The sequence below is a fragment of the Trichomycterus rosablanca genome, chromosome 1 (assembly GCF_030014385.1).
Source record: "Trichomycterus rosablanca isolate fTriRos1 chromosome 1, fTriRos1.hap1, whole genome shotgun sequence".
Lineage (NCBI taxonomy): Eukaryota > Metazoa > Chordata > Actinopteri > Siluriformes > Trichomycteridae > Trichomycterus > Trichomycterus rosablanca.
In genome coordinates this window covers 33,276,361-33,291,770 of record NC_085988.1, presented here as the reverse complement: position 1 = coordinate 33,291,770, position 15,410 = coordinate 33,276,361, and the positions used below count along the sequence as shown (strand labels likewise).

General features: G+C 40.0%; 1 protein-coding gene across 1 annotated transcript; it reads left to right on the top strand.

Moving 5' to 3' along the window:
- The first annotated feature begins 4,070 nt into the window (after positions 1 to 4,070).
- fibina (fin bud initiation factor a) lies at positions 4,071 to 4,694 on the top strand. Its single transcript, XM_063001899.1, has one exon. The coding sequence runs from the start codon at positions 4,071 to 4,073 to the stop codon at positions 4,692 to 4,694; it is 624 nt and encodes a 207-aa protein (XP_062857969.1).
- Positions 4,695 to 15,410: the final 10,716 nt, after the last annotated feature.

Sequence of the window (15,410 nt, the reverse complement as noted above, 5' to 3'; positions counted from 1 at the left end):
TATTAGTACTAATATTACAACTCAGGAAAAGTCCAGAAATCAATATTTTGTGGAATAATCCTGATTTTTAATCACAGCTTTTATGTGTCTTGACATGCTTTCCACCAGTCTTTTACATTGCTGTTGGGTAACTGGACGCCACTTCTGGCGCAGAAATTCCAGGAGCTCGGCATTGTTTGATGGCTTGTGACCGTCCATTTTACTCTTGATCACATTCCATAGGTTTTTAATAGGGTTCAGGTCTGGAGATTGGGCTGGCCATGATAGGGTCTTAATCTGGTGGTCCCTCCTCCACACCTTGATTGACCCGGCTGTGTGATATGAAGCATTGTCCTGCTGAAAAACCATCATCAGAGTTGAGGAACATTGTTAGAGCAGAAAGAAAGCATGTTTTCCTCCAATATGTGGCTTGATTCTTGTGTCCTTCACAAAGATAAATCTGCCTGATTCCTGCGTTGCTGAAACATCCCCAGATCATCACCGATCCTGCACCAAATTTCACAGTGGGTGCAAGACACTCTGCCTTGTAGGCCTCTCCAGGTCTCCGTCTAACCATTACACGACCTGGTATTGGACAAAGCTGAAAATTGCACTTATCAGAGAAGATGATCTTACTCCAGTCCTCGACGGTCCAATCCTTATGATCTTTTGCAAACTTCAGCCTGGCTCTACTTTGCTTCTCATTAATGAAGAGCTTTTTTCTAGCTTTGCACGACTTCAGCCCTGCCTCCAGAAGCCTGTTTCAAACCATCCTCACTGTGCGTTTCACCCCAGCTGCCGCTTGCCATTCTTTTTGTAGGTCACTTGATGTCATCTTACGATTGTTAAGTGACATTCAAATGAGGTGGCGGTCATCACGGTCAGTAGAGTGTCGTTTTCGCCCTCTGCCAGTCTGTAGCTTTGTTGTCCCATGTATTTGCTGCTTGACTTTGTTCTTATAAAACAAAATTGTCAGGATGGAAGCAACTTGATACTCACTGTATCCTTCTGACAGTAAAGCTAGAACTGAACCCTTTTTTTTGGCATGGTCTGTAGTTGAACTCAAAGTATTGAGTTGAACTTTTGTTATTGACTATATACTTATTTTCCACCATAATTTACAAATAAATTCTTTAAAAATCGTACAATGTGATTTCCTGGATTTTTTTTTTCTCATTTTGTCTCTCATAGTTGAAGTGTACCTATGATGAAAATTACAGACCTCTCTCATCTTTCTAAGTAGGAGAACTTGCACAATCAGTGGCTGACTAAATACTTTTTGACCACACTGTATTTTGACTACACTTAATTTTTGGGTAATACTAGCACTGCTTTTGCCATCCAGCGGGTTCTATAACAAGAGAATAGTGATGACAGCAGCAGTGGTGTTTATACTATTGCTCATTAGGATAGGATTTGGTTTAGGTGATCACCTAATCAGCATCTCATTAAGTAGAATGAGGTGTGTCTGTGAAGGAATTCTCTTCATAACGGCTGCTACACATGTGGAGATGCTGATTTAAGAAAAAACTGGAGTGGTCTCTTATTTTTTTTCAGAGCTATATACAGTATATATATATACAGTATATATCTTGTTTAAAAATATGTTATTGTTAAAGGTGCATGTTGTTTTCTATGATAACCAGCATGGCTACCACAGCATTCTGCCATCCCATCTGGCTTGTGCTTAGTGGGCCATCATTTGTTTTTCAACAGGACAGTGACCCCCAAAACACCTCCAGGCTATGTAAGGGCTATTTGACCAAGAAGGAGAGTGATGGATTGCTGAGTCAAATGACCTGGCCTCCACAATTACCCAACCTAAACCCAAATGAGATGGTTTGAGTGGAAGGAAACTCCATAATTACTGTTGGAAAACCATTCCCATGTGACTACCTCATGAAGCGGAGTGAGATAATGCTAAGACTGTACAAAGTTGTCATCAAAGTAAAAGGTGGCTACTTTGATAAATCTAAAGCATATTATGTGTTGTTTGACAATTTTTTATGTTTCCTACATAATTCTGCATGTTTTGATGAATCTACAAAAATAAAGAAAAAACATTGAATGAGAAGACTGGTACTGTGTATGTGTGTACAATGTGTGTGTGTGTCGCGATTAATTCTTCCATCATACGGCACCCCTGGAGCTGAGAGGGTTAAGGGCCTTGCTCACCCAACAGTGGCTGCATAGCTGAGCCTGGATTTGAACCGCCAATCTTCCGGATGATAGCCCAAAGCTCTGCCCACTAGGCCACCACTGTCCCCTTTAAAAAAAAAAAAAAAAAAAAAAAAAAAAAATATGTATATATATATACAGTGTATCACAAAAGTGAGTACACCCCTCACATTTCTGCAAATATTTCATTATATCTTTTCATGGGACAACACTATAGACATGAAACTTGGATATAACTTAGAGTAGTCAGTGTACAGCTTGTATAGCATGTAGATTTACTGTCTTCTGAAAATAACTCAACACACAGCCATTAATGTCTAAATAGCTGGCAACATAAGTGAGTACAGCCCACAGTGAACATGTCCAAATTGTGCCCAAATGTGTTGTTGTCCCTCCCTGGTGTCATGTGTCAAGGTCCCAGGTGTAAATGGGGAGCAGGGCTGTTATATTTGGTGTTTTGGGTACAATTCTCTCATACTGGCCACTGGATATTCAACATGGCACCTCATGGCAAAGAACTCTCTGAGGATGTGATAAATAGAATTGTTGCTCTCCACAAAGATGGCCTGGGCTATAAGAAGATTGCTAACACCCTGAAACAGAGCTACAGCATGGTGGCCAAGGTCATACAGCGGTTTTCCAGGACAGGTTCCACTCGGAACAGGCTTCGCCAGGGTCGACCAAAGAAGTTGAGTCCACGTGTTCGGCGTCATATCCAGAGGTTGGCTTTAAAAAAATAGACACATGAGTGCTGCCAGCATTGCTGCAGAGGTTGCAAACAGTTTGCTGAAGACAAGCAGTCCAAGAACATGGATTACTGGAATGCCCTGTGGTCTGACGAGACCAAGATAAACTTGTTTGGCTCAGATGGTGTCCAGCATGTGTGGCGGCGCCCTGGTGAGAAGTACCAAGACAACTTTATCTTGCCTACAGTCAAGCATGGTGGTGGTAGCATCATGGTTTTGGGCTGCATGAGTGTTGCTGGCACTGGGGAGCTGCAGTTCATTGAGGGAAACATGAATTCCAACATGTACTGTGACATTCTGAAACAGAGTTATTACACTGAATACTCTAAGTTATATCCAAGTTTTATTTCTATAGTGTTGTCCCATGAAAAGATATAATTAAATATTTGCAGAAATGTGAGGGGTGTACTCACTTTTGTGATACACTATATATATATATATATATATATACATATTAATATATACATTAATACTTGGGCCCCCCTCCCCAAAAAAGAGGTTAAAAGCCAGCATGCTTAATTTGCTGAATTGTAACTTTAGGCAAAACTTAGAAAGTAGCTGATGTTAGCATTTATCAGTATGACGTTGATCTAATTCAAAAACCCATCAAGAATAAAGTGTATTAAATAAGCTAGATATCTACCTACATTAACATACAGTGGCTTATCTGGCTTGCGCAACTGCAAACCTATTTAAGTTGACCTCCCCACTTGTCATTGTATAATTCACACTCTGAACAGGACTTTTAGGTCATTCTAAACACTTAATTAAAAGTTAATTTAGCCATTGCAGTGTCAATGACTTGAAGAATCGATTCTTCGGAACTGTATCCGATTTATTGAATCGAATCACTACTTGTGGCGGTGTTGCTGCCCAGCACAAACTGTCGATGCTCTGTGCTGTAATGATAAACAATAAAATTGTGTTATTTACAAAACTGGAGCTTGGTGCAATTCATTAAGAACTTTAAGCCCCCTGAAGCCCTCAATCTTAACCACGTCATTTAATATCTGTGCTGTGTGTGCGCGTGCGTGTGTGCGCGCGTGTGTATGCGTGCGCGAACGTGCGTATGTGTGCGCGCGCGTGAGTGTGTGTAGTAGCCCTTCTAGGCTTCTATAGCTGACAGTCTTGTCAGTGCTGGTTAGCGCGAAGTTAAGAGTGGATACAATGCTGGTAATTATTCCACCCATTACTTTCTTACTGCTCTCACTACCGCTGTATGACGCGGTGTACACGGGTCCTCTACACCCCGAGATGTCCAACGGCACGTTCCATCACTTCTTTGTTCCGGACGGGGAATACGAGGAGACGGAGGATCTCGAGCAGTGCCAGATGCTGTTTAAATGGCTCGACCGCTCGCCGTGTTTAGCGGATGAGGACAGAGACTCGTTTATCCGAGACGATTTTATCTCCGTCAAGCAACAAGTGGAGGATTCAGCTCGAGTGCTGGAGAGACTCGGGAGAAGCATCTCTTACGATCTGGAGGGAGAGGATACGTACGGAACGTATTTAAGAAAAGAGATCGAACAGATCACCGAGGCTTTTTCCAGCGTGGAGAAATCTCTGCTGGAGCTCGAGGTGAAATTCAAGCAGAGCCAGGAGTCCGAGCAAAAAGAGGAGCAGGAGTTCACCAAAACCCTGCTGAGTCCCATGCAGAGTGTCAGGAGCTCCCTACAGGAGACTGTGGACATCTCCTCCGGCCTGAAGGACAAACACGAACTTATTTCCCTCATCATCCGCAGCCATGGTACCAGGTTAAACAGGCTCAAAAATGAATACTTGAACATCTAAGATCATCAACTAACTTTTGTTGAAGGTGCTGTTTTAACATGAACAGACCAATTGGTCAGTAAACTAAGTTTTGATCAAAATACTGTTTTACCATGGTAATATAAAAATGGCTAATAGTTTTTTAAGGTTTTGTTTAAGATAGATGTAGTGGTTGGTAAACATAATTTCAATCAAAATGTTTATTTGGTGCAAGAATACGCACAATACGATCAGTTGAACAGCTGAATTGAGATCTGTTTTGACATACACAGAGTGGCCAGTAAACAGATTTAATACAAATGTTTTACCACCATAAAATAATCATTAAGAAGTTTCATCAAGATGCTTTTTATAAGATGTGCATACAAAGTAGCAGTACTTGGGGGCAATAGTGGAAAGATTGTGAAACAACAATAAACAACAACAACAAATCCTGACTGTGTATAACATTGCCTTGTTAATCTATTAAAACCTTTAATACTAAACTGTTCAGTTCTTCACTTTCTTTTATTCATTCATTCGTTTTCTTTTTTACTACCACTTTATCCTGATCAAGGTCGCGGTGGGTCTGATTCATTGGGCGAACGTATAAAACGCCTTGAACGGGTCACCAGTCCATCACAGGGCACACACACACACTTACATTTTGGATGTCTTTGGACTTGTGGGAGGAAATTAAAGCACCCGGAGGAAACTCACTGGGCCAAATGTTAACACCAGCAATACGATTTCAAAACCTAGTCATGTTTCTTTAACCCCAAAGTTAAATAAGAGTAAGACGATCTGTTTGTCATTTTTTGTTCATTTTCACTGTTTTTATCATTGTTTACAGAGGTGTCAAGCTCAATACATCATTGCTTTCGCTTGTGCCAGAGCACAAATTTTTCGCTCTTGCTAATCAGCTAATCAGCATTATTGACCTGACAGTTTTCAGTTGACACATGGAGAAACAGTTTGTTCAAATACTTTATTTGCAAACCGTGTACTTTAATAGTACTTTTAAAAATCTTACTTTTTCTTTAGCAGGTACAAAAGTATTGTCATTCTTACACAGATGTGCATTATAAATTGCATTCACAATTAATAATTAAAAGGCATATAAAGTTTTTGTTTATTGTACATTTGTTTAACTTTCAAAACTTACAAGGTCAATTTCTTATGTCTTTAATGACTATAAAATAAAATCTTACTTTTCAGTTTCTTTTGATACAATTAATATTTCAGGTGTGTTTATTTAAAGCAGAAAGGTCAGTGAGGATTTTTTCCAGATTGCTGATTAAAGCGAAAGAGCAAAATCAGTTGTGTTCAGGAAGCTGGTGTAGAGAGAAGGTATTTCCTGTGCCACAAAACGGTATGGGCCGTTTCCCTTCTCCCATTCCACCATGTGGAATAATAATCAAACTGTGAGATTTAAAGAAAGTGACCCATTGTTTCCTAAACACACCTTCAGACAGTCTAGACAGAGGATTCTTTCATTACATGTCTGCACTACTGATGGTTGAACCTCATCTGTAAAGTTTGTCTGTTAATACAATCCTCAGAATTCTACTGACCACACTTTATTGTAACTTTATTGTAACCAGAGCTCTCTGTGATTTAAAATTGGGTACCAATCATGCTCATTAAACCCTTGGCGTAATGTTTAAAAAGCTATATTTGGATGAGAGAATTAACTTAAGACACATTAACTGATGTTTGTGTTGCTAAAAAACGTCTTTTAGATTAAATGCCTATAATTAAATGCCTAAAATAATGACCAAGGGGTGGTCACTGTTGCTTTGTCCATTTAAATTGCCTTGATTCAGTACAAAAAAATGCTACTAAGGTATTGTTTATTTATTTATTTATTTATTTATTTATTTATTTATTCATTCATTTCTTAGACTTTAAATGTCATGTTTTACACTTTGTCACATTCATACAATTTTTTGTCAGTTTGTACAACAAAAATTGTCTCTAGTTGACAAAACTTACATATTTTAAGACTGGCATAGGAAACTGAGGAACAGAGGAAACTGGTATACCCAGAGTAAACCCACATAAGAAGACCATGCAAACTTCACTCAGAAATGGCCTAGTCTGCTCCACCTTGCAATCAAACTCGGGACCTTCTTGCTGTAGTTTTTCCAGGTATGTAATTCATTTTAGGGAGTAATAGTCATATGTGACCAATTAAAAAAGCAGTATAATGCCAGAGCTTTGAAAAATTGCATTACCTTCAGTTTTGGTAAAACTGAAAAAGTACTGCACTTGTGTTTGTATCATACAGGGGTTAACAGGCCATATAGCTCTGCAGAAAACGCAGATTACTGTATGATGCTCACCTGCCATGCCACTATGGGTCAAGAGAGGACATAGAGGCACAGATTACTGTGCCTCATTTGATCAGCAGTCTCTGCAGCTCATTACAAAAGCTGAAGGAGTTCCATTCAATTTAGGCCATATAGCCAGCTCATGACTGGCTTTTCTGCTTATCTGCATTTTCTTTGTTCACAGATCCTATGAAAGAATCCACACTGGATACAAATGGCATTAGTCCGTAGATTGGCAGTTTTGCAGCACAACCCTTTTTTTTTACTGAATTATGTCTCTTTATTCTTATGGTGAACCCCTGTCGTCTCAGGATATATTTGAGGATGCATTTTTTTGTTACTTTGATATTTTTGGTAATTTTGTATTTGGTTGTTAGTGTTCCTCCTTTTCTTTTGTGGTATATAATAATAGCCTGTGGTAATTATCATGTTTAAAATGTTTATCTCTCTATTGCTTAGCAAGAAGCATAAAATCAAATATGGCCAAGTCCATGCATTCACTGAAATATCAGCAGTTAAATTTAGAGCAGCATAATGGCACATCCCTCGTGCCGACCCATATATCTTTAGGGATAGACCAAGCCTTTCCTGTTAGACTATCCCCTAAGGTTCAGGTTGATCCTGAAAGATTGAGACCAGGAGAAGAGTGAATTTGCTAATGCTAGATTGTCAGTGAATTTGGTATTATTTACTGACAGCTTGCATCTACCCATCTGGATCTCATTTTGGTTGTTTACTGTCAACACAAAATGAGTTCATTGCTGACATGCCTTTCAAGTAAGTCTCAACAGAAGCGACACAGTCAAATTGATGTGTTTGGCTTTGGTGCATACACAAACATTTCTCACACTTAAGCCAGTGTAAAACAAGCAGTGTAGTCTAATCATTCTTTCTTTGGCTTGCCTTAGTTTAGTTTTTACATGCCAGAAGTGAATGTGTTTGTTAAAGCTGGTCTCTGTACATTTATCCTTTTTCTATTTTCATATAAATATCTAAATCAGCGTCTTGACATAAGAACAATTTATGGAGTGGGTCACAGGATGTCTTTTCTCGCGAAAAAGTGTACAAAAAATTGGTTTACACTTAATTTATTTACATTTAATAGTGTAATTTTTCATTAATTCATTCATTGTCTGTCACCACTACGTTATCCTGGTCAGGGTCTTGGTGGGTCTGATTCATCGAGCAAAAGGCAAGAAACACCCTGCACAGGTCACCAGTTTATACAGGGCAGACACACATTCACACTCACACCTAGGGCAAGTTTAGTAGCTCCAGTTGTCCTGACTGCATGTATTTGGACTTGTGGGAGAAAACTGGAGAGCATGAAGTAGACACATGCAGACACAGGGAGAACATGCAAACTCCACACAGAAAAGAGCCCAGTCCCCATTTGCTGTAAGCTAACAGCTCTACTCACTGCGCCACCATGCCACCATGTACAATTCATATTTATTTAATTATGCCAAATGTTATGCAAAAACTTAGTTTCACCTCAAATAAATCAAAAATTTGCTTTGTATTTTAATCCAGTATCTAATTACCAACAGTTCACTAAGTAGCTAACTAATTATGACTACTTGCTTTAGAAGCAAAGCAGACAAATTGTGCAGCAGAGCTTAATAGTTATAGTAAATTAGCTTCACTCTCCATCAACTTCTACAGACAAAACCAATAGGCCCTAATTTAAAGTCCCTAAATTAATGTATATAGTTTATATGGTTTATAGAGTTATTGAATGTTTTAATAATTGTTTTGACAGTGGGAATTAATATGAAACAGCTTGATATTCTAAGCTCTGCATGTGCAGAGACTACTTTGTGCTTACTGAGAGGTTCTCAGGCCCGTGCTTAATCTAAACATCTCGCCTCTGAATATGAACATATGCAATTTTTATATGCATTTTCCATCAGTCTAGAGTAACTACTGGATATGACCTTAAGCTTTTTAGTAGTTCTTAGGAAATCATTTCAACATGTTATATAAGTTGCAGACATATTAAGTCCCATATGCTTTGTATTATTACTATTGTTATTACAAAACATGGACCATATGAAAAAGCACAGATTTTTTGCTTAAGAAGGTTTGGTTTTAATCTTAAATGTCTAAATGACTTTTTAGCCCTTGTTATAGTTTAATTTACTTTGTGTTTTGTTTTGAATGAAGTCATAGCCTGCTATTGTAAAAAAAAAAAAAGAGATGAATGTGAGTCATAAATAAATGATAAAGGACTGATGTGTATTCTGAGTCAAAACCAGCTGAGAACCACAGGTCTACATGTTTTTCATCAAATAGTCAGTTTCCTCAGGGCTTTTAAACAATACAGCTGTTATATTATTGGAAGACAGAGAATAGGGGAAGATGTCAAGAGTTAATGTAGGGGGAAATAGCTCCTAGGGTCTGCCTTCTGTAAACAAACAGCAGCCAGGGCTCATCAAAACACCCCCGGACTGACTTTTTATACACATACATACTTCAATCCACTTGGCATGCCAAACCTACACTTCTTTTCCTGTCAGATTTTTCAGCTCGACTACATTTTAGTAAATTCATGCAAGCTGTGGAAATCAAGAGTTTACACTGTCCAAAAAAGAATGGTGATTAGATTCTCTGATAATTTTTTATGACACTGGGGATGTAGATATATGAATCTGTCAAAACTGTTACTGTTTATACTTTCATAATTTTAATCTCAATATTGCATTAATTTATTCCTCTGCGTTCAGTTTTAAAGAAAGAGTAAGATGCCATTAAACAGAACTAGATGTCTAAGCTGCCTTGTCGTGTGGAGACGTGGGCAAGAAAACATCCTGTGCATGCGAGTTCCACTGGGCCCACCCTCTGGAGAGACCACAGCTTAGGTCTAAAGAAATAAAACTTAAACTCATGCTGAGAAAATAGCTGGGGCTGGACCACCATAAATAATACAGCACATGTATCACAAGTATATGCAGAAATAAAATATATTGCTCATTTAAAGTATTAAAAGATAATTAAAAAGATAAAAGTGTAAACATTATGGTATTTAATACACACAAAAAGAGAGTACAGTAAACAGCATCAAAAAGGGCTTTATTCACCCATGGGCAAGGCAAAAGTTGTGTGGGCAGATGTGACCACAGAAAACACTAGCCAGCCTTTTGGCAATCGCTGTGTACTATTCTATGAAGTAACAAAAATGTCAGTGGTGCCATCGGCTGGCCAGGAAGGGAGGGGGGATTGCTGAAGGCCTTGATGAACTGGCACTTTTTCAGGGAACTCCTGCATTGCGCCCAGTGTTTCCCACTGAAACAAGACTCTCCACAACCCCGACCAGGATAAAAAATATATAAAAATAAAGAAAAATGATTTATTTTGGCCAGAGTTTAGATGGGTCTGGAATCTACAGAAGCACAGCAGGTATACACCCTGGACAGGGCACCAATCCAATCGCATGGCATCAAATGCAAAAACTTACAGTGGGCAGTTTAGAGTAGACATTTCATCTGCTGCAAATTTTGGGGTGGAAGGAAACCGCAGTACTAAGTGGAAACTAAAAACAGGCATATGAAAAACATTCAAACTCCTTAAGAAGAGGTAAGGTTCCCCAGAAGCATGTTGTATATGACACCTACCAGCTGTAGCACTATATACACACCAAATTAGTAAATGATTCTAGTATCCTCAGTTCCCATATACAGTGTATCACAAAAGTGAGTACACCCCTCACATTTCTGCAAATATTTTATTATATCTTTTCATGGGACAACACTATAGACATGAAACTTGGATATAACTTAGAGTAGTCAGTGTACAACTTGTATAGCAGTGTAGATTTACTGTCTTCTGAAAATAACTCAACACACAGCCATTAATGTCTAAATAGCTGGCAACATAAGTGAGTACACCCCACAGTGAACATGTCCAAATTGTGCCCAAAGTGTCAATATTTTGTGTGACCACCATTATTATCCAGCACTGCCTTAACCCTCCTGGGCATGGAATTCACCAGAGCTGCACAGGTTGCTACTGGAATCCTCTTCCACTCCTCCATGATGACATCACGGAGCTGGTGGATGTTAGACACCTTGAACTCCTCCATCTTCCACTTGAGGATGCGCCACAGGTGCTCAATTGGGTTTAGTCCATCACCTTTACCTTCAGCTTCCTCAGCAAGGCAGTTGTCATCTTGGAGGTTGTGTTTGGGGTCGTTATCCTGTTGGAAAACTGCCATGAGGCCCAGTTTTCGAAGGGAGGGGATCATGCTCTGTTTCAGAATGTCACAGTACATGTTGAAATTCATGTTTCCCTCAATGAACTGCAGCTCCCCAGTGCCAGCAACACTCATGCAGCCCAAGACCATGATGCTACCACCACCATGCTTGACTGTAGGCAAGATACAGTTGTCTTGGTACTTCTCACCAGGGCGCCGCCACACATGCTGGACACCATCTGAGCCAAACAAGTTTATCTTGGTCTCGTCAGACCACAGGGCATTCCAGTAATCCATGTTCTTGGACTGCTTGTCTTCAGCAAACTGTTTGCTGGCTTTCTTGTACGTCAGCTTTCTTCTGGGATGACGACCATGCAGACCGAGTTGATGCAGTGTGCGGCGTATGGTCTGAGTACTGACAGGCTGACCTCCCACGTCGTCAACCTCTGCAGCAATGCTGGCAGCACTCATGTGTCTATTTTTTAAAGCCAACCTCTGGATATGACGCCGAACACGTGGACTCAACTTCTTTGGTCGACCCTGGCGAAGCCTGTTCCGAGTGGAACCTGTCCTGGAAAACCGCTGTATGACCTTGGCCACCATGCTGTAGCTCAGTTTCAGGGTGTTAGCAATCTTCTTATAGTCCAGGCCATCTTTGTGGAGAGCAACAATTCTATTTCTCACATCCTCAGAGAGTTCTTTGCCATGAGGTGCCATGTTGAACATCCAGTGGCCAGTATGAGAGAATTGTACCCAAAACACCAAATTTCACAGCCCTGCTCCCCATTTACACCTGGGACCTTGACACATGACACCAGGGAAAGACAACGACACATTTGGGCACAATTTGGACATGTTCACTGTGGGGTGTACTCACTTATGTTGCCAGCTATTTAGACATTAATGGCTGTGTGTTGAGTTATTTTCAGAAGACAGTAAATCTACACTGCTATACAAGCTGTACACTGACTACTCTAAGTTATATCCAAGTTTAATTTCTATAGTGTTGTCCCATGAAAAGATATAATGAAATATTTGCAGAAATGTGAGGGGTGTACTCACTTTTGTGATACACTGTAAGTAAAATGTAATTAATAGGACACAGGATGCCAATAGTAGGGGCAATTTAGAGCAGCAAGCCCCCCTTACTGGCATAGTTTTTGAGGTAACCGAATGCCTAGTTCCCAATACACGATTTTTGCCCTGATTTTCGCTCACTGACTGGTCTGCGCTAGATTTGAGCTAAATCGGCTCTTAATCACTATGTGTGAACTACTCAACAACTCGATCCAACAGGACCAAAGAGAGATTTCTAGCATGCCAAATATCTGGATCTGAGTTGCCCAACTGACAATGAGTGCTATGTCGAACAGCCAATGAGAACGCAAGATACGGTGTAAGGGGGAAATGCAGGGAAGGCGTTGTAAGAAGGTGGGACAGGGGCGTAATATAGTTTATAACAGAATACATTGGCACACACACAAGCTTTACAGTATTTCTGACCTTATCGTTCTCTACAAAACACCAACGTCGCATTGTAAAAAAATATTTATTAACCTCCAACTCACTACAGAACAATCCCTGCTGCTCGCATAGCCAAATCCACTCAGATTCATGTATTATTTCTCCTTGATTTTACGCTGAACATCAGCGCACAAACTTGTTGACGTGCATTTTTGGACGTGGTATCATTAAACCTTTCGTCACTTCTCGCGTGTGTTTTTGTGACAAAACGTGATTTGGGAGACCAGAGAAGCTCACCTGCGATTCTAGTTGGTGATAGATGGTGTAGTGTGAAACCCCCTATCGCTGATCAGTCGTGTAGTGTGAAAACCACATCAACTTGAAAGACTCCCGATTACAGGACACCCAGTTGTGTAGTGTGAACTGTACAGCAACCTGACTACTTGGACAGTCGTGTAGTGTGAACCTGGCATAAGCAAACGTGTGGGAAAACTGTCCAACCTTCAGACAGTGACTGGAGACAAGGATCAAGCCCAGATCCTCAGGATCCATGCTGCAGTGTGGTACTTATTAATATAATGGAACATTTCTATTCTGAGGAAGGAATTATTTAAATTCTATAAACAAAAAAACATACACTGTACACTTTGTAAAATTTAGTAAAACAAGAATATGTTATTTGATAGTATTCTTGAAGCTTTATTTTATAAGGTTTCCAATGTTTTCATTGACCATCCTCATTGTAACATTTTAAATTAGCTATCTGCATTACATTTTAAAAAGTTAGAACAGAGGCATGTTTAATTACACTTATAATGATTTGGGAACTGAGAACTCTAACTGTTGTAGTGTTTCAAGTGAAATTTCTGCAGCTGCTCATGAGTCTGTGGTCTCCTTTTCATGATACACCATATGTTTTTAATAGGAGACAGATCTATACTGCAGGCAGGCCAATCAAGCACACGCTCTATGTGTTTACAAAGCCACACTGTTGTAACTCATGCACAATGAGGCCTGGCATTGTCCTGCTAGACTAACCATGGACTTTCTGGGAATAGACGTCACCTTATTGTCAACATATGTCTGTCTAAATTCTCAAAATAAGCCATTTAATATTCATTTGTTGACCAAAACATGAGTTTCCACTGCCTTTCAGTCCAGCTGAGCAAAGAGCGTTTCTGCAGAGAATTTACAGATGGCTTTGTTTTTGCATAATAGATTTTTGATTTTGATTTGAATAGAATCTGATATTTTTCTACCTTTATCTCGCAATCTAGCCATTGTCAAATCCCAATTCTAAATCCGCCTCTGCTTGCACAACACCCGATCTGATCAAGGAGAGCTGGATCACCACACTCCCCCTCTGACATGTGTCCAGTCTGTGGCCGCTTCTTATCACCTGCCAGTGTTTGGTTTCCAACAGAGCCGTATTGTGTACGGTAAACCACCAGAGATTGCATATCGCAGAGGCAGAGGGAGGAGACCCCGTCCAACCGTCCCTCTTTCAAACATGACCAATTGTGTCTGTGTGAAAGCTTGACAAGGTTGATGCCTGTGCTGAGATTCAAACTCATGAGTTCAAACACTCCAATGTGGTGTGCTAGTGAATAAGACAGCTGTGCTGTCCAAATGCCTCTACATAATATATTTTCTGCATTTCTTGATGCATTAGTGGACTGTGTAACAACAGTTTCTTGAAGTACTCCTGAGCTCATGTGGCTGTCTTTCTCACATTAGCATGATGTTCTTATTTTTTTCTATTTATTTATGCACTTTCTCCCATTTTCTCCCAATTTAACATGGTCAATCTGTCTTCTGCTGCTGGGGATCCCTGATTGCATTCAAGAAGAGTATGTTGCTGCTCACGCCTCCTCTGACACGTGTGCAGTCCTAGCGGGCCCATTCTTTTTGCCCATGCATTCTGCTAATCAGGGTCCTTGCACAGCGTTTGAAGACCCACATAGTCCGGTCATGCTGCCAATCAGTGTCTGCTGCAGGCACTGCCAATTATGCCCGCTAGATGGCGCCCAGCCGACCGGTGGCAACGCCGAGTTTCGAACCAAGGAGTTCAGAATCTCGGCGCTGGTGTGCTAGCGGATTGTCCCGCTGCGCCACCTGTGCACATGATGTTCTTTTATAAAACACCATCTGAGGGCTCAAAGTGGCACACATTGTTTACAGCCTTACCCTACACCACATATTCATATGTATTTCTCTGAATTTCCTTAATCTTTTATGATTTTTGACTTTTTATGATATTGTGTATGGTAGGTGGTAACCTTATTTTCAATTTTGCATTGAGAAGTGCTCTTTTTAAACTGATTGGCAGTTCTGATTGGCAGTTCTCTAACAGAATTTGACACAAACCTGCTTGCAAACACTGAGCCTTTGGTGGATCCTCCATTGATACCTAATCATGATTCCCTCACCTGTTACCAATTCACCTGCTTATTGTGGAATGTTTTACTCTTATTTTAGCCCTTTCCCAACTTCGTGAGTTGCAGTTATGAAATTAAAAAATTGCACTTTTGTCAGTTAAATAATGGTATAAGAGAATTTACAAATCCCAGATTTTTGTTTGCATTGCATTTCACAAAATGTCCCAACTTTTCTGGAAATAGGGTTTATAAATCATATGCTAGGCCTTTCATTTCTATCTTAAAAACGCTGATTGGAGCATGTTTTGGATGAATGGTGTTCCAGGTATAATTCCAAAGACTTGTTGTATCTATGTCGGATGGCACACAATGAGTTCTTGCAGTTTGTGGT

Excerpts from the sequence above, each read along its gene's own strand:
- fibina (XM_063001899.1), top strand. The coding sequence starts at position 4,071 with ATGCTGGTAATTATTCCACCCATTACTTTCTTACTGCTCTCACTACCG.